The following is a 24,882-nucleotide window of genomic DNA, read 5'->3' as shown; positions in this document are numbered from 1 at the left end:
CTACAGCTTAGAAATTGGCTTTATTGCCGGGCGCGGTGGCTCACGCCTGTAATTCTAGCTCTCTGGGAGGCCGAGGCAGGTGGATTGTTTGAGCTCAGGAGTTTGAAACCAGCCTGAGCAAGAGCGAGACCTGTCTCTACCAAAAATAGAAAGAAATTAATTGGACAACTAAAAATATATAGAAAATATTAGCCAGGCATGGTGGCGCATGCCTGTAGTCCCAGCTACTTGGGAGGCTGAGGCAGGAGGATTACTTGAGCCCAGAGTTTGAGGTTGATGTGAGCTAGGATGACGCCACGGCACTCTAGCCCGGGCAACACACTGAAACTCTGTCTCAAAAAAAAAAAAAAAAGAAAAAAGAAATTGGCTTTATTAAGTCTGCCAGGGCAGTTTCCACGTGTCTATCTGCTTTCTAGGTTCCAAGACTTCTATGCTGACACTCCTGGTCCTTGTGGGTTTATGTTTTAAAGAAAAAATCTTTTTACTGTAGATTTTTAGTGGGGCTTTTGGAAGGGACCAAATTATACATGACTGTTCATACAGCAATTTTTTCTTCTCTCTTTCTTTTGCTCTTAATTTCTTTGAAACCAGGAGACCTTTTGATTTCAACTCTTCCTGTACTTTTCTGGGTAGTTCCTTTCATAAAGTATATTCATCAGTTTTTTACTTATGTTTTTCTCTATCTATCTATCTATCTATCTATGTATCTATCATCACCTACCTGCCTATCATCTAGGTATGTATCCATCTAGGAATGGTAGCGGAGGTGATTTATATGCATAATTAGATTCTAATGATCACTATTACATCTTTGAATGTTTCTGGCTACCTGCAGATCAATGAGTGTGTTTGGTGGGGTAGGTTCCATCCTCTATTAAGGCTTGCAGTATAAAATCTCTCTACTTCCTCAGCCTGTTGCACTTCAGCCAGTTTCTCTCAGGTATGAACTGGCAAGGAGGGAGGTCCTAGATGACAGAAATGATAAAGAACACAGTTGCACCTTGGGCTGCATCTCCCAGCTGTGCAGTGTTGTTGACCTGAATCTCTAAAGGGACATTTCCTGCCTCTCCCTTGACCCACCCAAGCCCCCAGGCCATGTTGCTCCATTCAAATTATTTTGTCTATGCCTCTCAGGATTATGACTCTTGATTCAGAAGGAATCATTATGTGTAAAATCCAAGAAGGACTGTATCAGTCCAAACATCACAATATTTGGTACGTGTGCTCTATTTGTGATAAGCAGCTGTGGCAACTTCTGTGTTGCGTTAAAGATGGCGTTTTTGTTTTCCTTCTTTTATTTTTCACTGGCATTGAGATGTTTCAAGTGAGAGGAGTGAAATAAAATATTCTGCCCTCTGTAACCAGAAGTATCTCCTCTTAACTTTTCAAAAGTTGACAATATTATACTATCATGTGTCTTCAGAGGACGTGAATTTGCCTTTAATCACATATCAACACAATTTATCTCCCCCACCTCCTGCCCCCATATGTAGGTTTGCCTTGAAGTCCCAAAGAGCCTAATGTGGCTAGAGTTGGCCTCTGGCTGCTGCAGCAGATTTGTGAAATCTATCCCTGTAGGTGCCCTTTGCAGGCTTGCCTCTTCCTTTTTCTGCTCTTGAGACTAATCTACCAAATAGAGGATCGGGTGTCAAAAGCAGGCTGGGCAACTTTGAGAACCTCATCTCATTGGAAGCACTTACTCTTAAACTGCCACTGTATTGGGATGGGAAATAAGGTATAAAACTCAAAGCACACTGTAGTTATTAAATATTGAACCTAATTTATGAAACAGTGAAATGTTTGCTAGCAATTATGCTAACATACTCAATTTAATTTCACTTATGCCAAAATGCTAATTGGAATTGAGGTCACTCTATGAGGAAAGACAATAATCAATCTGCCTTAGCTGGTCCATTAGTCATTTGCTTGGCAAAAACACAGAAAAGAAACAGGAGAGGAAGGATGAATTTAAGTCTCCTGGTTTTTTGCCAGATTCTGCCTCAGATTACCAAATAGATTTCAGAAATTTTCCATAAAAGGGAGACATTTCAAGGAAAAATAAGGCCTTGTCCTAAAATCACTGCTTATGATCAAAAGGGAAGGTAAGTAAGAAATCAGAGCAGAGTAAGAATTGCACATTTTCCTGATGTAATTCCATTGACCTGTTTCTTTTAAATCCATTTGTTATTTTGTCTTATAAGTAAAACACGATTTACAGGAACAAAATAATAGATTTGTAAGTGGTTCGCAGAAAGAAATAGTTGATAAGAGTGTCATTAGCACACTACCAAATTGAACCAAGTCAAATTTCATTCAAAACAGATGTTTGGTGTTTATCTTTGCAAAAACATGGCCTATCTAAGTAAGGCTATGGGTTTGCTGGCATTTATTATCTTGCTTCATAACTTGCACAAATATTATGAAAATTATTTTGTATTAAGCATGTATTATATAACACATAGTTATAAATATTTATATGATTATATATAATATGAATAAATAATTATACTTATTTATTTATTCTCTGGGCTGGAAGATAGTTATTTTTTCTTTGATGACCGTTTTCCAACCATGAGTATAATTTCCAAGACAGTGTATTTACTTTTAAGAGGAATGAAGCCATACTCCAGAACTACAAACTCTTTCCCAGAGCCACTAAGTCACTTATGTTGTGGGCCAACCAGAAACCACGGCATCCTTGACACCCCTCCCCTCTTCCCCTTTGAACTCCATGCTCGTTCTGGTTAATATCCTGATGGCTTCTCAAACATAACACAGTGAAAACCAAACATGTTATTACTCCCTATTTCTCCTTCCACTTCCTTGTCAAAACGATTCCTTGTTTCATATTTCCTTCTATGTTGAATAACGTGAGTACTTAATCAGTCCTTAAGCCAGAAACTTTAGTACTTATCCTTAGCTCCCCCTTCTTAACTCATCTTCCACATTTATCATGTACTAATCCTACAGATTCTATTTTCCCAATGTCTGTGTTGTCTGTCCCCCACTCTGGACGTCCATGGCTAGTGCCTTGGTTTAGGCCCTTGGCACTTCTCACCTGAATTGCTTTAATAGCCTTCCTCAGATCACCATGCCATCTTTCTGTACCCCACCAATTCAGTCACTACTAGAAGGTCACAAAATATGATATGTCACCCCCCTTACTTAAAATTCTCCCATGGTTATTTATAACCTTCTCCTTCTACATAAAGTTCAAACTGTTTACTTTGGCCCACAAGACCATCATCTTCCAACTCTGGACTACTTCTCTGGCTGCTTCTCCTTCTTTCTCTAAATGCATACTCCAAAATACCGTAACCAAAATGCCATTCTCACAGGTAGGCCCTTGAAGATGTCATAAACATACTTCCCTCAGTTCCTTTGCATATATTGTTGCTCCTGGTGGAGTGTCTTTCCCATCCTTTCTTGTCTAGCTAACTGCTACACATCTTTCAAAACTCGTCTCAAGTATCTCCTCCTCTGGGAAACCTCTCCCCTACCCCCGTCTGATCTGGGACATGTCCATAGCATCCCAGGCCTTCAGTATAGTGTTCACCTCATTGATTATTGATGGAGCTTGTTTTCCCAGGTAGATTGTGAACAACTATAGAAAGGAGACTGTGTTGCTGAATTCTAGCACCCTGCCTTGCATATAGTAAGTGCTTAATACATTTTTGTTGGATTGAATGAGTGAATACCTTAGGAGAGATTTGTCTTAGGTGTTGATTATCTAATTCTTATCTGGTCATTAACATTTCAGAGAGGATTAACCAGGTGGAGGTGAGGGTATTACAGGAGAGAGGAAAGAGGTCCTGGCAGAAGATGTAGAGATGGAAAGGTGTCCGTGGTCAGTCATTCACAAATCATCTTTCACATGTCTGCCAGGGTGGTCCTGCCATTGCTAATACCTACAGATTTTTGCTAAACTGTGTACCCTTAATTTTTTTGATTTAGAAATCTCATACAAAAGATATTATTCAAAACTTTATCCATTTAGTAGTAAATCCCTTTTGTTAGACTCTTGACCATTTAGTAGTAAATTCCTTTTGTTAGACTCTTTAATGTAATTCTCATATATTTTAAATGTTTTTACTCATTATAATTTGACACATCTGGGGATTTTATATGTGGTTCTGAGGGTGTATCTGTGTATAGATGTTGGCATTTGGGCAGCTGAGGCTTTAAAACAAGACTCTGGTCACTTCCAATGGAACCAAACTGGACATTCTGTATAAGGGTCTTTTATAGAAAGTTTAGCTCTCACAGGTAGCATGAGGCTTTCAAAGTTTTATGATACACTTTCTCAACTACCATCTCTCATCAGTTTAGCTTAATGTAAAGACAGTATCTTTTTTCTACAGCATGGAACTTATTTGGGAATGAGACTTCAGTGGCAAAGAATGGACATGCTTCCTCTCACCTGGCTACTCTTCCTCGAAGATCTCCAACTCCTTGAAGGTGTTTGATGTTTATCTCCTGTACTGCAAAATTAGTTCCTGTGGCCGCCTGATCTCGAACTCTTATTTGGTCTTCTAAACTCTGTAAGTTTGAGTTAAAATTCCCATTAATTTTCCATCACACAGATAAGAAAACATCATTTTAAAGTGGGGGTTACAAAATTGAATGCATTTTGTAGTTAGGCTAGCGGTATAAATGAGTGAGAGAAAGTTCTGTCTCAGAAAGACGTGACTTCTGCTCATTTATCTGAGGAAGACAGCAGTGGTTTGGTTCCAACAGATCATTGCCAGGTGGGAAAGATGTCTCAATAGTGTTTCAACAGAAGCTAGAAATCCAGATTTTATATGAAATCTCTCAATTTAAAAATATTGACATCTTACTTGAAATCTTTCAGAAACACTATCTGGGCCAAATGAACATATTTGTTGTGCTAATATGGCCATAGGTTGCCACTTGGCCATCATTGATACAAAAGCTTTTCACAAAAACCTATTTCATGATTGCTGGTAAATTTAGAAAAAGGGATTTTTTTCAACATGGCATCAGGCAAGGTCCTTTACGGATTGGGAACCACAATGAAGGTTAAATAATCAACACAAGCAAATCTGAATTCAAACTGTTTCATACACATGGACTGAAAAAAGTTTGTTGTTCTAAATTTCTTAAATAACACGAGAGATTTATGGCTCATGTGTTCATCTTTTGTCCTTGAGTTTTGTTAGTCATGTCTTCATTGTATTTTGGTGTTCTGGAAATAAAGGTGACTTTCCTATAACACCAGGCTAGTGGTCATGAGAACAGTGGTTTTTAATTTTTTATAACCATTTATAAATATTAATTTAAAAATTGAAAAATTATGCTTGCCCATAGGAAAAAAATTTTATATTTTACTTGGCATTCAAATTCCAGTGTAAAGAGAAGACATATAAGAAATTGATATTTACTGAGAAAAGAGTGAGAGTACTGTATAGACCTTCAAAAAACACTAATTTGTGACTTAGGGAAGCATTCAAGTTTAGTTATTATATTTGACAAAGGCCTAAACTATGTTTAAACTTACATTTATAAATTTTACTAAGTAAAGAAGAATTTTTGTAGTAAATTAATTATAGGAATTCCAAAGACCATATATAGAATCTTGCCCATTTGTAAACTGGCAGATTGAGACCACCTAAGGGCAGACAAAGCCTTAATTGAAGACATAAAAATGTCAAAAACACTAACTAGAGTTTGGTTTTGTCTTTTTGCATGTATTCAGGCATTTTGTTTTCTTTTTTGATGAAGATAGTGATGAAACTTACTCTACTGTATACAGAAATATTTTATAAAACAAGAATATGTCCGTCAGTGTTATGATGGTATATAACCAACTAGATCAATGTAATGTAATGAAAACCTTGGTAAATGTAAGAAAGGAATATGCTCTACATGAGACTCTCAAATTAGTGGGGGAGGAATTTCACAAATGGTGTCGGGTCCGCTGGTTACTCATTCAGAAAATATGGAATTTAGATCCATACCTTGTGCCATATTTCAATATAGATTTTAGGAAAAAATAGATTAAAATACTTTTTAAGTTAAGCCATAAAATACTGGATAATAGAGGAGATTATTGCATCTTTGAATGAGGAACTTTCTAATTCTAAAAATACAGTAATCCCACTCTATCTATGGGGGACTCATTCCAAGACCCCTAGTGGATGCCGAAAACCTCAGATAGTACTGTACTATGTTTTTTCCTATGTACATATACCTATGATAAGGTTTGATTTATTAGTAAGAGATTAACAGTAACTAAAAATAGAACAATTATTAATGTAACAATATTCTGTAATAAAAGCTATTACACATTGTGGCTATAACTTTTGCAGCTTGAGGTGTGACAGCAAAACTAGCATGGATTTCTTTATCCTTCTTCACAAGTTTATGGATAGAAGATTTGTTCTTTCCATAGATCTTAGCGACCTTAGCACATGATTTTTTTTCTTTCCTTGTTAAGTTGAGAACCATTATTTTTTATTTATTGACTTAAAGGAAGCACTTTGCGGCTTCTCTTTGGCATATCAAAATTGCCGGCATCACTACTCTTGTGATTTGGGGTCATTATTAAGTAAAATAAGGGTTCCTTAAACACAAGCACTGGGATACCTCACCTTAACAGCCAATCGATCTGATAACTGAGTGGCGGCTAAGTGACTAATGGGCAGGAAGTGTGCACATGCTGGACAAAGGGATCATCCACGTCCCCGGTGGGGTGGAATAGGACCATGCGAGATTTCATTATGCTACTCAGAGCAGCATGCAACTAAAAACTTATGAATTACTCATTTCTGGAATTTTCCATTTAGTATTTTTGAACCCGGATTGACTGTGGGTAACTTAAATCGCAGAATTCGAAACCACAGATAAGGGGGGGTCTACTGTAATGAAAGAAATCCATAAAGCAAAATATTTAAGTATTTAACCTTATATAAAACTAGTAAAAACATTGTAAATGCAGTTAAAATATAAAAAGAACACTGGAAAACATTTATAACAAATGTTATTGCCAAGGGTTTCAGTGATGTGCTGTAACCAGCATGTACTTGTCTATGAGAGCTGATTGTATGCCTCTTCACATCTTTGTGTTCAGTGTCATCATGTTGGTTGTTTGAAATCAGAGTGGGAGTATTTACATCATGGAAATTGGTAAAGACTACAAACCAGATTTTTTCCCTCAGAAAAGAATTGATTGCTGATTGTTAAACATTTACCAACATACCACTGGTTATTAACCTTAATATGTGAAAGAGCTCATCAAATCAATAAGAATTTAAAAGTTCTAACACCCCAAAAGATAAATTAACAAAAGACATGAACATATCATTGGCAGAGGAAATTAAATTGTCACTTTAAATAGTCACTTTTAAAAAGTGGATTCAACGCCTTTGTTAAGGAAAAAAAAAATCTCATTTCTAATTCCTGTACTATCAAATTAGCAGAGATTAAAACAATAAATCTCAATGCTGGCATAGACACAGTGAAAAAAGCACTCTTAAATAATGCTAATGGAAGTGTAAATTAGTATAAACTTTCTGGAAACCAATTTGGCAACATGTATCAAGAGCTTTCACAGTGTTCATATCCTGGTAATTCCACTTCTAAGAATAGCTACTATGGAAATAATCCAATTGCAGACATGTATTTATGCACAAAGATATTTCAACATTAAGAGAATAATTAAGTAAATCATGGTATATGAACCATGCAAAGAGCTTTTAATGATATATGATAGAGTTTATGATATAATTTTATATTTAAAATCGTGTTTACAAACATAGTCTCAGCCTCCTAAATGGCATACTTAGAAGGGACAATAGGGAGATTCCTCTAGGTGTGTGTAGAGATTGCCATTTGGTGGTAGAATTGCGAGACATTTTTTCCCCCAAGTTTTAAAATTTTTTCCTGAACTTTCAAAATAACTACAATGAACAGTATTGCTTTTATAAATTGAGGAAAAAACTTACAATAAAGCAATATTATACATAAAATTTTCTCTTTTTGAGTTAAAGCAAATTAATTTTAAATCTTGTAAATTATCTGCCTGCTTAAGAAAAAAAGGAACCATTTGATCTTTAAAAGAAATAAGCAACTTAACTGCTGACATTATGGTAGATTAAAAAAAATTTTTTTTTCATTCCTTTTAAGGACCTGAGTCAAGCTTTAGCTCATACTTGAATCTATCTTGCTAGCCAATTTGCAAATGGGCTGACTTGGTGAATGAGTTTAGGTTCTTTTAAAATACTTTAATAGCATCCATTTCTCTATGAAGTGCTTATAATTATTTACTAAAGGTAGTCCAGTAGTCTCTTCTTCATAACATTTTAACCATGTTATGACTTTAACATATCTTCTCATTCAGTTTTCCATACAATCAGACCAGTCCTCCTTATTTTCTCTATATATGCCAAACAAATATTACAAATATTTTGAGGTTTTGACTTTGTCTTTTTTTAAAAAATGTTTTGGATTTTTTTAGAGCTAATCTAAAATAATCAATTATTATAGGAAAAGAAATATTCAACAAGACTTTTAGAGATCTGGAAACTTTTTTCCTCTTGAATATTGAGTATTTTATAAGGGTATATTTGATAAGTATTGAAATAAAGAAATTAAAGTATATGTCCAGATGGATCTTGACAAATGTAATAAACTATATAACAACCACTTAGATCAAAATATAGAACATTCTTAGGAACAGTTCGATGTTCTGTTTTTCAATTACCAAAAAGTTGTGACTCCTAAATTGCGGTCTTACTTTAGTGCTATGCTATACTTACTTGATTTTCCAGTCATTTTAAAAGGCACAGAGCTGCTTGATTCTGGTCACTTTCATATTTTATTATGCTTAGAAATACCTTTAATCACTTTGAGAAGTGGCATTAACATTTTAGGTACTGGGGTCAATTCAATATGTGCTAAATACCAATAAAGTGCCTTTTAAAAGTTTGCTAAGAGTTTTTAACTTTCCACTCTCTCTCAAATGTATTACGGGGTCTGCTAGACACTACAGATCGAAAATAAATTAATAAATTAATAAGTATTCTTGCTCTTAAATACAAATTCATGAAGAAGTTATCACGGGGTCAATCCCATGGTTTTAATCAAATCAGCAGAAAGGGACACGTATCATGGGAGGGCATGATTATCAATTCTCATGATAATTCCACAAATTTTTAGCCGGTTTCCTAAAGTGTATTCTCTGAAGCCCCTGCTCAGATTTATCATGCACATTAGCACTTTAAAAATTCTGAAAGACCTGTAATACAAACCTGTTTGCCTTGATTTAGACGAAGAATTTTCTTTTCTCTATAGTTTCTTTAATACCTTAAAAATCATTTATTCATTTACTCATCTATTCAAGAAATATTTAAAGTGCTGTCTGTAACAACACTGTCATCTGGTATGGGATTTAGCATGAACAAAACAAAGTCTTGCGCTTATGGAGATTATATTTTAGAAGGAGAAAACAATCACCAAATATAGACCATGGTAGTTTGCAATGTGGGCTATGTGATAAAAAATAAAGTAGGCTTTAAGGGCGACTGAAACTGTCAGGGTGGGGAGGGGTGCTATTTTATAAAGTGAGAGGAAATCCTGCCTTACAAGGTCATATTTGAGCAGAGGCCTCAAGGAAGTGAAGAACGTTTCCTAGGAATATCTAGGGGAAGATGATCCAGTCAGAGCGAATTGCAAGTGTAAGGGCCCTGAGGCCAGAGAGTGTTTGGAATCTTCTAGGAACAGCTAGGAGGCTGGAGTGACCAGGATGAAGGAAAGAAGGGTAGGATATGGGGTCAGAGAAATTGCTGGCATCAGAATATGATGACCAATTACAGCATTACCAATGCATTATGAAAACCTCTATTTGAAATGATTACCTTAATGGAATCTTGGAGATTTAGGGTAACATAAGCACCTTAGCACATTGTGTGACATAATGTTAAACAGTTGTCTTTGCTGTCACAAATAAATATTTTTTTAGTAGAAGTTCATTTCTTTTACTTTTTGGCATAAATGGGCAGCTGAAAACTTGAACTGTTTCCCTCTTGGGCAACCAAAATATAATCATTTAAACTTAAACAATACTGACACATTTCTGTACTTGAAAAATGGCGTTGGTGGTTGATAATCTTTGTCAAGCAGTGATGCCAATATATAGGAAACAGAGAACTACCTCAATGTTTTGGCTGAGTTTTTTGACGATGCTGGTGATGGTCTGGATGTGGCTTTCCAGTAACTTCCTGGCAAGCGATTCCTCTTTTCGAAAGCCCTGAGCTCCCTGGAGGCAGGCAGAGATGTCCTCCTTGATGCGGAAGGCTTGTTCCAGGAGGAAAGCTATGGTACGCTCCTGGCTGTTCAGTCTGTCTTCTAGCTGACTTCTCTGGGTGTTTGGGATGACAGGAAGAAAAGGATGACTCCTGGTCAGGAAAAGGAAACACGAAGGGTGTTACAAGAATGAGCTGGAGGAGCCGGAAACCAGAACTTGAATCCTCACGTCTACTCCTTTGTTTTCTCCCCTGTGAGAAGTTTGGTAGGACTTTAGGCACCTGCGTGGTTAGAATCTTGGTGTATGTCTCATCTAAGAAGCAGATCTGACTTACGCCTTGATCTTGCATCATGTGTTTTTCATGTTTCAGAGCAAATTGGTGGTGGTTGGAAAAGGGTAGGGGGATTCATGAAAGAAGATACTAGAAGCCTTCTTCCAAGACTTACGCCTTCATATAACTCTTATATAAACTACTTTAACCTAGAAAAAATTCTAAGTTCTTACATCTGTAAAAATGTCAAATCTGTAAAAATGCCAAAGTGACTTTGTTAGAGAGTTTCCCAAAGTGTGTGTCTTGGAATAACAGTCAGTAAGATTGGCCACCAGAAAAGAATTCTATGGTTGAATAAATTTAGAACATGTTGCATACAAGATCCCTCCCTTGGTGATTCACATTGTGTAATATCTAGCAGCATCATTCAAATTTTACAGATGAGAAAACAGTTTATGGACAGTGCCAATCGTAATCCTGAAAGACATAATCCCAAACATTGAAATCCCTAAAGATCAAAATCCCTCATGTCTAAAATCCCTAATGTTTAAAATTCCTAAAATCATGATCACGAAAGATTAAAATTCCGAAGGCCAAATTCCGGGGAAGGGATTAGTGCATTTTCAGTTGTACAAAGGAGAGTTGCATCATGTTAGGTGGAGCTATACCTTGCTATTGTCTTTATTTGGAAATTAAGTATGGTTTATGGAGATGTGTATGGGTGCCAAGTTGACAAGGGCTGAATATGTGGACTTAACTTTAGGTGTCATCTTGACTGGATTAAGGAATACCTAGAAACGTGGGAAAGCATTATTTTGAGTGTGTTTGTGAGGGTGTTTCCAGAGATTAGTGTGTGAATCTGAGTGGACTAAGTGGAGGAAGATCTGCTCTCAATGTTTTATGTGTTTTGATGATCATAGAAGAGAAAACACAGGTGAAAAATACAAGAAATTGACCCTGTCACATTATTCAATCACGTATGACTCCTGTCCCTTCACACATAGCATCATGCTTGCCTTTGAAAAACGCCCTTGGTCAGAGAATACAAAGAATTCGACAAGCTCAGCAACCTTCTGCACCAAAGACACTTGTTGAAGTAGATGTTCCTCCAGTGTTACAAAACACATTGATGGTGAAGTATTCTTGGTTAGGGATTTGACTGTCAAAGAAGATAGACTTCTTACAGTCACCACTAAATCTGATGACAAACTAGCACATGCTTCACTTTGGCTAATGAATGGATGGTACTTTCAAAATTGTCCCCACTATTTTTTATCAACTATATAAAATTCCTACCCTTGTTGGATCTGAAGATTCTAGAACTTATCTACTCATTTAGGTATTAATAACAGGAAAAAGTGAAGTACTTTATAAATATTTATTTGAAGATTTGGTGAATTTTGCAAAAGAAAATGGATTTCAATTGAATGTCCAAACCATAATAATAGATTTGGAATTGTATGTGATCAGGGTTTCTAAAAGTGAATTTCCAGGTGTTACCAATAAAGTTTGTTTTTTTTTCATTCAGCCCAATGCATTTGGAGGAAAATTCAGATGAGTGGATTGGCCATATGGCCATATGGCAATGATGAAAATTTGGTGTAAAAATACATGATTTGTTTGTACTGGTAGTCCTTCTAGTGGATGACATTTCAGGAACTTTTAGTGAATTAAAGCCACATTTGCCTGAAGAAGCTGGTGAAATTACTGACTGGTTAAAAATAATTATGTGCACAGTAGGATAAGAAGACATGCAATGATGTTGTGCTTTTCAATCAGCAGTATTGTTTCCATATATGAGTGTATTCAGAATGGGTTTCCACATACCCAAAACAACACAGAAACATGACACAGAAGATAGAAAAATTTAATAGGAAGTGCTCATGTCGGTGTACATGGAATCATAGAAGAATTTCAAAAAGAGCAGTGCCATGTAGAAAATGAATGTGCATGTGTTCTCCAAGGGGAGCCATGCCCTAAAAGAAAAAAAAGCAGCTATTTATAGTCATGCAAGACTTCAAAATATAGTTAATGATCATGAAAGTCAGCCAGCTATTATGGACTACCTCCATGCAATTGCCCATAATCCATCCCTGTAATACACTTTCTCATATGTCAAATTTTCTTCTTAGTTTTTTTTTTTTAGGTTTTTTCCTCACTATTTTAAATTGTCAGCATTATTATTATTTTTACAATTTGCAATGCTATGTATTTTATCTTCACATCATTTGTCAAGACTTTTAGAGAGTTCTAGTTCATTTTATGCTTTTATTTGCAAATTTGATCCAGGAAAGTATGTTATCACAATATTGACTTTGTAAGTATTGTGCATGTATGTAAAAACATTGAAACTTCCTCAATAAATGAGGATGTCCTTTTTTGTATATCTGCATTTGTGAACAGTAAAATTTCTTGAGATCTCGGCTCTTTGGGGGACTGCATAGGTGGTGGTGACCCAATGAGGTCCCTCATGGTATTTCAGGTGACTGCAGTTATAAAGCTGGGTGCACACAATTACCAACCATGGTGATATATGCATTTATATATTTTGAATTTTGACCTATTTAAGAATACAGTTTATTCGCTCATAACTGTTATACCTTTGTAACTATCACTAATATACCTGAGTGTTTATGCTTGCAAAAATATGTATGTTATTATTGTCTATTGTGTAGACTATGAAGTATTCTGTCATGTTTTTATTTGTATTTTTTTTTTAATTTTTGATTTTTTTAGAGATAGGGTCTCGCTCTGTCACCCAGGCTGGGGTACAGTGGCATCATAATAGCTCACTGCAACCACAAACTCTTGGGCTCAAGTGATCCTCCTGCCTCAGCCTCCTAGGTAGTTGGGACTAAAGTGTGCTACTGTGCCTGGCTAATTTTCTTATTTTTTGTAGAGATGGGTCTCGCTAAATGTTGCTCAGTCTGGTCTCAAGCTCCTGGCCTCAAGTGATCCTCCTGCGTTGGCCTCTCAGAGTGCTGGGATTACAGGTGTGAGCCACTGCACGTGGACTTCAGTTGTGTTTTTAAGTTTCTTAAATAAATTTCCTTTTTAAAAATGTAAATAGATGTTTTTTAAAAATTTTATATTATTTTTTCCAGAATTATATTTTGAGGATTTTGATCTTTCAGGATTTCAACACTCAAGATTATGGTGATTAGGATTGCATCTTTCTGGATTATGGCCAAAACCGATTCATGGAGTTTTTAACTGGTCCTAGGTCATACAAAGCCCACATGCTAAAGCACTTGGTTATGTTGTCCCCAAGTACAGGTCACTTCCAAAACCCTTGCGTGCTATGATTTCTGACTTCATACCAAGTCACATTTTGTATACATAAGCATGACAATATTCCATTAAATCTATGTTATTGAGAGTTAGTTTACTTTAAATTTGTCTGTTACGCTATTAAATTTCTTGGGAACTTCTTATATGTCTTATGACTCAATGGAAGTGGCTTTGGGTTTTCTTTAATCTTATCTGTTTAATGTATTGAGCTTCTGCGTGAGTTTTTATTTGAAGAAATGTTTCAATGTCTCAGAACTATTTATTTGGCAGAGCCTAGGATTATACCTAGGTAATCTGCAACCTAGCCTAGGAGCTTTCTATGATGCCAACTCTGAATGGTAGCAAAGTATTTTGTGAATATTGCTAGAAAGAGAAGGCAGCCTAGGAAAAGGGGATTTTGTCTTTGTTAGGAACTAGGAATAAAATAATACAACAGACAAAGCCTCTGTCCTCTAGGAAATACCTGTTTATATATATTTATGTAGATGTATACATATACAGTATGTATCTTTTAAAAATGACTGGTATGTATGTTGGATCATAAAAAGTCAAGGCCAAATAGTTCACACTCATTCCCATTGCATGATCCAGAATAACTATTTGCTTTGGACTAATGGTAACAAATTTTCTTGGAAGTGAAAATGTCCTGAGAACAGCAGATTTTGGGGCCAGATTGTGAATATTAGCATTTTCTGAAGACTACAAGTATCACCTAGGGTTGTATTTAGCTGCGTGTGTCAGAAACCCAAAGAGAGTGACTTGAAAAAGGAGTGTTTATTTGGCTTGTGTAACAAGAAGTCTAGAGGTAAATGGTCCAGGGCTACTGTAGCTGACTAAGGAAGTCACCAAATGCCCAGGCTCCTTCTGGCTTCCCAGCCCACTCTCAGTGTTCGATAATCACCCTCGGGGTCTCAAGATTGTTGTTCCATCCACCTTGAAGTATCGTGTCCCCATTCCAGATAGAAAAGACAGATGTCAAAGAATAAAATCCGTGTGCCAGTGGAGTTTGTTCCCATCCCTCCTTTTTAAAATCGAGAAAACAGCTTTTCTAAAAGACACACCATGACACATTTGTCTGTATTTCATTGGCTGAAACTGTACCATATGGTCACCTCTTGTAACTTCTTTTTTAAAAAACTGGGCACTATTGCAGCCTTAAGCAAAATTGGGACTTTTATTAGCAAAGAAGGAGGGAATGTGTACTAGGTTGGTTACCAGTGGTATTTGCCACATGCTATGCTATTTTTCTCCTTTTTTTTTAATTTGGACCTAGGTTACCTATGACTTGGTTATATTGTCACAGGTAACACTGTGTCACAGGTGACACAGAGTCTCACTCTGTTACCCAGGCTAGAGTGCAGTGGCATCATGATAGTTTACTGCAACCTAAACTCCTGGGCTCAAGTGATCCTCCTGCCTCAGCCTCCTGAGTAGCTGGGACTACAGGCATGTGCCACCATGCCTGGATGATTTTTACATTTTTTTGTAGAGATGGGGTCTCACTCTGTTGCTCAGGCTGGTCTCAAACTCCCAGCCTAAAGTGATCCTTCCACCTTGGCTTCCCAGTGTGTTGGGATGACAGGGGTGAGCCACTGCGCTCGGCCCTTCTTTTCACCATCAATTTTATATCAAGCATCTCTGTCAAAGGAATTTAAAAAATAAGAAATTGGTTGTTAGCTCTCTGCTGATTAATGTACAACGAAGTTTCCTTGGGTTGTGCCAGAAGCTGGCTAACAGTTGGCCACATTGTCGTTACTACCCCAGCGATGGCTGAGTACAAGGATCAGTGTGTGTGAACAGAAAGGCCCAGTGAAGGTCAGCAGAAACTGGTTGGAGCATTAAGGAAGAAGAGGGACTCACGTTATGCATATAAAGAAAGTATAGTAACACATTTTTTCTTTCTAATTTAGTATCTTCATAATTCGTCTTTATAAAATTGCCCAAAAGAAATATAATGTATGCCTCATATACAATTTAAAACTTTCTAATAGCCACATTAAGAAAAAATTTTTAAAAACTGATGAAATTAATTTGAATAGTATATTAAAATATATTAATAAATAAATATTTAATTATAAATTATATGATATACAATAATATATTTATTAATAGACACCCAATAGGTGTAAAATGTCACTGCAACATGTTATCAATGTGAACTTTTTAATGGAATATTTTATATTCTTTTTTATACTAAATTTTAAAAATCCACCATGTATTTTATACTCATAATAGAACTCAATTGGGACTAGCCACATTTCAAGCATTCAATAACCACATGTGGCCACTGGCTATTGTATTGGACTGCACACTTCTAGAACCTGAGATTCAGAAAGAAGGAAGAAAACGTCACTGAGCAGTCACAAGCATCACTACCATATCCATATACTACTCATGAACTTTAAAAATAGTTATAGCTAATATCTTTGAGCATTTAATAGAAGCCAGGCCTTGTGATTAGCATTTTAAGTGGTTCATCTATTGAATCTTCTTGATAACACTGTGAGGAATGTATTAATATTACCCCATTTTAAAGATGATGAGACTGAGGCTCATAGGGCTTGAGTAACTTGCCCGAGGTCACCCAAATAACAATGGTGGCACCAGTATTGAAGCCTAAGAGGTCAGACTCAGAGTCCATGGTACGTGAGACACAGAGAAGAGGTCCTCTCCAACATCTGTCTCAGAATCATGCTTGGAATGTACTTACTCTTTATTTTACCCACTATTCTAATAAGCCAAGTTAGATGGTTTCTGGATCCACGTAAATATAATACTTAATTTTATGTTGAAGAGAGGGCTGCCTACTAATAGCTGGAAGAAATAATAGCTTAAAGGCAAAGATTAACAAAAAATTGGAAGTTCAATGAAAAAGGAACAAAGTAAATTAGAAAAGGAAAAAGACAAAGGCCAGGGCTATTTAGTATAAGGGTAAAGAAACATGTAAAAATCTTGGTAGATCCTATTGGCATTAGTATATTACTCCTTCCCTTTTCAGATAAACTTCTTAAAAGAGAAAGCTTCTTTTGTTGTGTCCTTCAATATTTGCAATTTGATTCTCACCCCAGGATAATCAGGTTCCTCCAGAAAGCATGTGCACGCTCTCTCTCTCTCTCCCCCATCTCTCCCTTTCTTTCTCATCTCTCTCTGCTCACTCATGTTGATAGGCCCATGTGGTGGGGGACGGAGATCTCCAACAGCAGCCAGCAAGGGACTGAGGTGTCCTACCCAAAGCAGTGCGAGGAGCCATCCCAGGAGCAGATCCTGCAGCCCCAGTCAAGCCTTCAGATGACTGCAAACTCAGCTGACATCTTGACTGCCACCTCACAAGACACTCTGAGCCAAAATTACCCAGTAAGCCACTTCTGAATACCTGATTCACAGAAACTGTGAGATAAATATGTGTTGTTTTGTGCCACTGAGTTTTGGAATACTTTGCTCCACAGCAATAGACAACTTATATAAGCAGTAATCTATGTGAAAAATGAGGAGGATCTGAGACTGAGATGGTGATTTTGGACATAAAAAGGGAGGACAGATGTTACAAATAATAAGAACCTAGAAGTTATAGAGCTTTGGGATAGATAGGAAATGGGCCTGGGAGAGGGAGACATTCTAAAGTTTCTGATTTGAGCTTAATGAATGATGATTACTTTTGTCTAGACTGATTTTTTTTTTAAAAAAAAGCATTAGATTTGGGGGAAGAAAACAAATTTGAAATTTTTAAAGGGCATCCATATGGAGATGCCCACTGAATAGTTTGAAATGTGTCTGGAGATAGAGATATTTGGATGTTATCAGAAAAATAAACGGTAGTTGAAGGCTTGAGTGAAGATCATGAGATTACCTGAGCTGGCAGGACTGTGTGTGTGTGTGTGTGTGTGTGTGTGTGTGTGTGTGTGTAATAGGGAACAGACATTTTTACAGTCACTTAGGTAGCTTTCAAAAAGAAGAGTTGCACCTCCACCATCCACCTTGGTCCCTACCCTATCACAGATACCGTAGCTTCTGGTGGGGTATGGGCCCTGAGAAATGATGGGGGCTTCTGTGGGACTCACAGAGCAGACTTTGGTCCCATGGAAAACACTGCCATCCCCCATGCCCAGGGCTCCTGTTGTCTCCGCAGACCCAACACACCTCTACTCAGCTCTGGCTGGCTCTTCAGAGGGCTCATCCCCTTTAGCCTCATGGGAAAATAGAAGCTTTCAGTGAGCAGGGGAGTTGAGGGCTAGTGCGAACCTGTCAGCTAAAGTAAGTCTGCCCCAGGGGAGTATGACAGCTCGTCTGGGACAAAGCACAGAAAGAAAGGGAATGAATTACACAATTCTTCAGGCAAAAAATCCTGGGCTGACTATGGTTTTGATAAAAATGCTGAATTAGCATGACCACTGGCTTCCCATCCTCTCTTCCCCATAAAACCTGGCAGGATGTAGAGAGAGAAGGTGAGAGTACTGTGAAAAACCCCTGGGGCAGCAGGGCCTATTTTAAACTGGTGGATGTGTGGGGTGGTGCAGTGGGTGCAGTGTGTGGTGACATGCCACCCAGTTCCCCTTTCAGGAAGGAAGGACTTATTCCTTCCAACTGCTGGGAGTGCTATGGGCTGGCAGTCCTCAGCTCTTGGTGTTTTCTGGAGACTGCCTCTGTGAAGGGATTCACCTTGCCAAGGTGAGGTTGCATTCAGTGATTGGCCAACGCGTGGATATGAAGGCCTGGCACTGGTACACTTGCTCTAACTCAGGACAACTTTGAAGGGCCATCCCTGCTTCAGAGCTTCCTGTGGGGCCAGCTGAAGTCTTCACTGGCATTGCATCACAGCTCAACTATTCCTTCCACCCAATTCCACTTCCTCCCCTTCCTTTCTATGAATGTTGATCCTAGTGTGCTCTATAGTAAGCCTTATTTTCACCAGTCTCTGTATCAGAGTCTATTTCCTGGGCAACCCAACCTGACTCAGATGGCTCCATTGATCTGGAGCAAGAGACAGCTGGCCGGGGCTGTGGGAGGATAAAGTGGGGCAGGGGAATGATGCAGGTCTGTTCTTACTTATTCTCTGTTGTCTTGGGACCAACTGCTCCTGCTCATATGAAATGTCAAACTCTGGTTGAGGTATCCTCTCATGAGGGATCAGGCAGGGCAGAGGGCCTGTGTTGGTAAGGAGCTAAAACAGTAACGATAACAACAACCCTGGGGAACAACTGATTTTGGGCAATTGCTTCCACACTGTTCTACCTCTGAATGCCCAGGGATGAGAAAGCAGCTGCTCTCCTAAACTTGCTTCTTCCTGGGGAGCAAAAGGTGGAGACCTGACAGGAGAAGTTATTTTGTAGGAAAGGGAGTGGTTGTCTGTGGTTTTCTGGTGCCTGGGGTTCATCCATCCCCCACTCCTGGGCTCAATGGAGCTGATAAAACTCCATTGAAGACTAGAGTGTGGCCAAAATCCCCTGGGGAAAGTGAGTTTACAGGCCAAACTAATGGGACATTTGAGGAGCACAGCCTTTTTAGAAGCCAACTAACCAATAAATAAACAACCTACTGGATTACAGGCTGCTACAGAAGAGAAATACTAAAATATACACAAGAAGTTTTTAAAAAGGCTAGCAAACGTATTAAAAGAGAAGATATGGGGGCATATTAGCAAAATTTTGAAAACCTAGAAAACAAAAAAGTAAACAAATAGACATGTTAGGCATGAAAAATATAATAGTTGAAATAAATTTTTTAAATGATAGGATAAATATGACAGTGGAAATAGCTAAAGAATGAATTAGTGATTTGGAAGACCATATTGAGGAAATAGACAGAGGGAGGAATGGCTACACCACTTGGAGATGTCAAGGTCACAATTTGGAATTCATGGATTCCAAAATCAAATGTTAAGCTTAACTCCCTCATTTTTCCATCATTTCAAGCAGAAGCAGGGAACACAATTTGATTAATGCTACTCATGTGACCTAATAGAGTGGCGGCAGAAATAACAACTAGAAGTGTCTTCAGGCTCCAAATTTATGGTTTCCTTAATTCTTTCTACCTATCTTGGTCCTGGCTACCATTATCTCTTCTAGTTTTGCTTCCTAACAAAGAGCATATCCATATCCATACAACAGCTAGAGTGGTTTTTCTAAAGTGTAAATGATAGTACTTGCCTACTTAAAACCCTTATATGGCTTATCCATTCTCTGAGAATAAAATCCCAGCTCTCCTTTTCAACCTTGCCTCCTCCCATTCTTCCCTCCACTTACTCTCATTCAACCTTACAGGCCTTCCTGCTGTCCCTCTGACACACATAGCTATTTTGTAGCTCAGAGCCTTGGCACTTGATGTTCCTTCTTCTTGGAATACTCTTTCCTGCAGTCACTTCATGGCTGCCACCTTTCCATTGTTTAGATCTCAACTCCAATCTCCTCTCCTCAGACAAGGCTTCCCAGGCACTTTGTATCATAATACCCTATTTTATCATCTCCAAAGCACTTGTCTGAAGTACCTAAAGTTACCTTATTTTTTTTTGTTTATTTTCTGTCCTCTGTCACTAAAATGAGGGCTCCCTGTGTGTGGGCACTTTTCTAACTTATTCTGCACAGTGTACATAACACTGAGAAAAGTACATGGCACATAGTAAGTGGACAATAAAATATTCATTGACTGACTGATTTCTCTAATGGGACTGCTCCCTGACATTTGTTGTTGGATCCTCAAGGCTAATAGTTTACTGTCTTGAGCAATATAAAATAGCCTCTGCCTGGGCGAGATTCCTTTTTCCTATCGCCTGAACACCTGAGGAACAAAGAAGGCTTTGCTAAGGGTTTCATTAGTCAGATTTCATCTACCACTCATTTAGCTCAAAAATGTTCTTCTGGAAAATGACCAAATGCTACCTCATATATATAAAATCCATTCCTCTAAAACTCCACCATGCTGACAGTGCTACTCTGGATTGGATGTATGAGTCAGAGGCAAAAGGGAAGAGGATGTCACACCCTGCTAATGGTGACACATACCCCAGCAGTGGACTGCAGATTTGCTCATTATTTTCTCTGAGCTACTGCTTCTTTCTGGTGTCTAGACAATCTGCAGCCTGTATTTGCCAGCGAAAGTATTTGATCTCCAGTCTTCGGTCCTATACAGACACTTGTAAATTATGTTGCATATCCCCCCAAATTTAGAATTCCTTTTCTCCTGGGTGTTCTCAGTGTAGCATACACTGCTGGTTACCTTCTCAATAGCCATTCCCCACTTCTGCCTTAGTTCATCCACCTGTCTCCCATGTCCCCGGGGGTGGGGGATCAAACTAATCATGGTGGTTCCATTCTTCTGAGTTGAGATGCAGTTGGTTTTGGTAAGAGCATGTGAAGCAATTCAGGTCAATGAGATGCAAGGAGAAACCTGCTGCGGGGCTTCTGGGTGAGGTTTCTTTGCCTTCAAGAAGGGACATATGAGAAGAAACGTCCCTCTTCTTGGCTGGATGTTGTCATGTTTGTGGATGATGTCTGAAGCTGTTGAAGCCATCTTGTGACCATGAGGGAAAAGAGAAGGGCAGGGAGGAAGGACAGAAAACATCTGGCTGCCTTATGATGTTGTTAAGCCACTAAGTTAACCAAATCCTAGATTTTTTGCTATATGAACTAATCAATGTCCTCACATTTAAGGAACTTTTAATTCAGTTTTCTGTTATGTTCAGCTGAAAGCATCATATTAGTATCTAGTAACTTCCCAATAAAAATGTCAGTTGAAATAAAAATATATCAGTTAACAAGCACTTACTAAATATCTACTGTAGTCCATACACAACACACAATGGTTCTGCCCCTCCAGGAACTTAGTCTAATTCAGTATTTCTCATCAAGAAACTTGAATTAGTTCACAGGGAAGGGGGAGGGAGGGAAGTTGTTAAAATAAGGATTCCTTGGCTCTACCATAGACCCACTAAATCATAATATTGGGGCAGGCGGGGAGAGCAAGAGTATGTACCTTTAGCAAACACTTAGATGATTCTAATGTATTCTAAAGACTGAACAGCACTGATTAGTTTAAGACTGGTCATGTGAATCAGTGAATGATGTAAGGCAGGATATATAATGGAATACTGAAGTGTGAAATATGAAATATGAGCTCTCCAGTTCTGTAGACATTCAGAGCAGCTTGACAAGCTGGAAAGCAAGACAGACTGAGGGTAGAATCCAGGCTCCACCACTTATCGACCAAGTGTTTCAACGGCTTCATTTTTAACAGGGCCAACAAAGCCTGTTTTGCTGTGTGGTTGTAAGTTCTGAGATAGCCAGTGAGAAGCATGTAGTAGGGGGCAGTGAAAGCAACGCACGCAGCTGCACCACAGCCCAGGGTTAGCAGGGCCCAGTGTACTCACTCTGGGGGGTGCTGTTGGCTGATGTCAAGATTGTATCCAGAAGGAGCAATGAGGAAGCAGGCCCCAGCCAGCAGAGGGACCAGTGGAGCAGGCTTGCCACCTCTGCTCACGTGCCAGTCTGTGGCTGCCTGTGGGACTGACCTCAATGTTATGGCTATTTGTGACACTGAAGGAAGCCTCTGAGGAGGGCAGTGCCCACTGCTACGCAAATGTATTTATTTGCCTGCAACCGTGGAGACATTAAGTGACTTATACAAATGCTGGACTGTAGTTATTTCTTTTCCTTAATTTTTAAAGTTTATTTTAAAAAGTTAATTTATAATTAGCGGCAAGCTTTCCCTTTTGAAATTTCTTTTCATGCCTGAGATTTACTATTAACTGGAGTATTATTATTATTGCTCATTAATAATGCTTAGTGAAGCACCAAATGATGCTCTGTTTAGTTTTATTTGTATGATTCCTGTAAGATAAACAGCTTGTATTTTTTTCCTATTTCCATTGCCACAAGGAAAGAGAATATTGTTGGCCAGTTGAATTTTTTAAATCAACTACTGGAAGAACAAACACACAAACATTTCTCAATTTTCCGACAGAGATTCCTGATGATACCATCATTCAAATGATCAGATCATCCAAAGGGTTAAAAACTGAGCCTTTTCACTAGTAGCAAGTTGTGGCCACCCTGATTCTTTTAGTAAATAACAAAACCTCACTGCTTTCTTAGTATGTTATATCACTGGGACTTATATCTAAATTTAACTGTGAAAGAAAAGAAATAACTGAATATTCCAGGCTAGTCCAGATGAAGTCACTAACCACAGGAGGAAGAATTCCTAGGGAGCCTTTTTAGGGAGATATTTGGGCTTTACATAGATCATTGATTATGTAGCTGACAACTAAATCTGAACAGATTTTCCACAAACTCTGAGTTCTATTTTTCTGCCGTTCAGTGTGACTTACACCAGCTGTGCTGTAGCTGGCAGATACACTGGTACATGGAGACTTTCACTTTCCTGCCTGTTCTGTTCTTGTGAATAGAGCACTAAATTTACTTAGGGGGTTCTGATAACCATTTTGGCAACTGTTAATACTCAGAGACTAACATTTGAAAATTTAAACCCTTTTCTAGAACACGAAAAGGCATAACTGAAGAAAAAATGTCTACATTTTTATGAGATCTATAAAATCTCATAAACTAGTTACATTCTCAATGTATAGAGTCCTACAAAAAATCTAAAGTGAAATTTTAGAGAATATTTTGATGTCTCACAAAAAAATAATCTGTGGGTGTGTGGGGAGTGATGAAATAGAAAAAAAGTATTTTCTGTAGCTTCTCCATTCCTTGTTTATAACCACGCTGGAAGATGGATTTTGGTAGCCGTAGAAGTCTCCATTGCTGAGTTTTCTGTAGAGCTGAATGCACTAGGGTGTGAGGGAGGCAATTGGAGTTTCAGGGGTCACAGTCCAGGAAGAAGCAAGACCAAGGCCAAAGGAGTTGGGCCAGCAAGGGGCCTCTGCCAAGAAAGGCCCGAGAAAGAGACAACTCCAAATAGTGGCACAGCCCAGAAGAGACTGGAGAAAGATTCTGGGTGTGGATCTTTTCCAGTGAAACTTCATGTGCTCTATGGGGCAAATTCCTCCTGTTCAGCAGAATTTTCAATCAAACTGAAAGATTAATGATGTTCCTAGTGTGACTGGCTTTCTTTCTTATGAAGGCAGTAAGAGTGGCAAGGGTTCCAAAGGAGTCCCTGTGCCAATGTGGGTAGGGTGGATGTCTACGTCACACTTACAGGTAAAACATATATAAACTGCAGCAGCAAATTGTTTTAATGATGTTTGGAATTCCTACAGCATTTTTTAACTCTCCTGAGATGCTTTCCCATATTGCCTTGCTCTTTTTGGGGTGTGTGGGCTTTGTTGTGAGTCTTCAGGGGAAAGAATGCTGTACTTGAAGTCAGAAGACCTGGGTTCAAGTTCTGTCTCTACCACTTACTACCTTTAGCCTTTCTTAGGTTGCCCAGAAGAAGGCTCCTTCTCCGTCCCGTGGAGAAAATGTCTCCTAACTTTCCAAACTGGCTGAGGGGATCGAATTAAATAATGTACCCGAAGTGCTTTGCAGTGTCTATAAGTGTGGTACACATGTGTTCTTATAATTATTTGTGATTATTAGATGGTGTTATGAGTTGTGTACCTCCAAAATTATGTATTGAAGTCTTAAAGCCCAGTACCTCAGAATGTGACCTTATTTGGAAATAGGGTATTTGCAAATGTAATTAGTTAAGAAGAGGTGACACTGGAGTAGGGTGGGCCTCTAATCCAATATGAAGTCAGCTATGTGAAGACAGAAAGACAGGGAGAACATTGTGTGAAGTTGGAGGCAGAGATGAGCGTGACGCATCTACAAACCAAGAAATGTCAAGGACTGCCCGTGGTCACCAGGAGCTAGGTGAGAGACATGGAACAGATTCTCCCTCAGAGCCCTCAGAAGGAACCAATCCTGCTGATACCTTGATTTTTGGACTTATAACCTCTAGAACTATGAGACGATACATTTCTGTTGTATTAAGCCACCCGATTTGTGGTGCTGTGTTATGGCAGCCCTGGGAAACTGATACAAATGGGAAATTATTTGAGGGGATTCCCTAGACCAGGAAAAACATAAGGAACTTATTATAACACTATCTTACTTCTATTTAG

At 38.3% G+C, this 24,882-nt stretch overlaps 1 protein-coding gene across 1 annotated transcript in view; it reads right to left on the bottom strand.

The window, feature by feature from the left end:
- FAM81B (family with sequence similarity 81, member B) overlaps positions 1 to 24,882 on the bottom strand; it is a 65,657-nt gene that overhangs the window by 26,363 nt on the left and 14,412 nt on the right. The window contains exons 4-5 of the mRNA XM_012644772.1: positions 10,172 to 10,415; positions 4,421 to 4,539 (exon numbers count right to left, since the gene is read on the bottom strand). Of these exons, the coding sequence (XP_012500226.1) occupies positions 4,421 to 4,539; positions 10,172 to 10,415 (363 nt within the window). The remainder of the gene's footprint in view (positions 1 to 4,420; positions 4,540 to 10,171; positions 10,416 to 24,882) is intronic.

The sequence above is a fragment of the Propithecus coquereli genome, unplaced genomic scaffold (assembly GCF_000956105.1).
Source record: "Propithecus coquereli isolate 6110/MARCELLA unplaced genomic scaffold, Pcoq_1.0 Scaffold22, whole genome shotgun sequence".
Taxonomy (NCBI): domain Eukaryota; kingdom Metazoa; phylum Chordata; class Mammalia; order Primates; family Indriidae; genus Propithecus; species Propithecus coquereli.
This window is presented reverse-complemented; position numbering and strand designations above follow the sequence as displayed.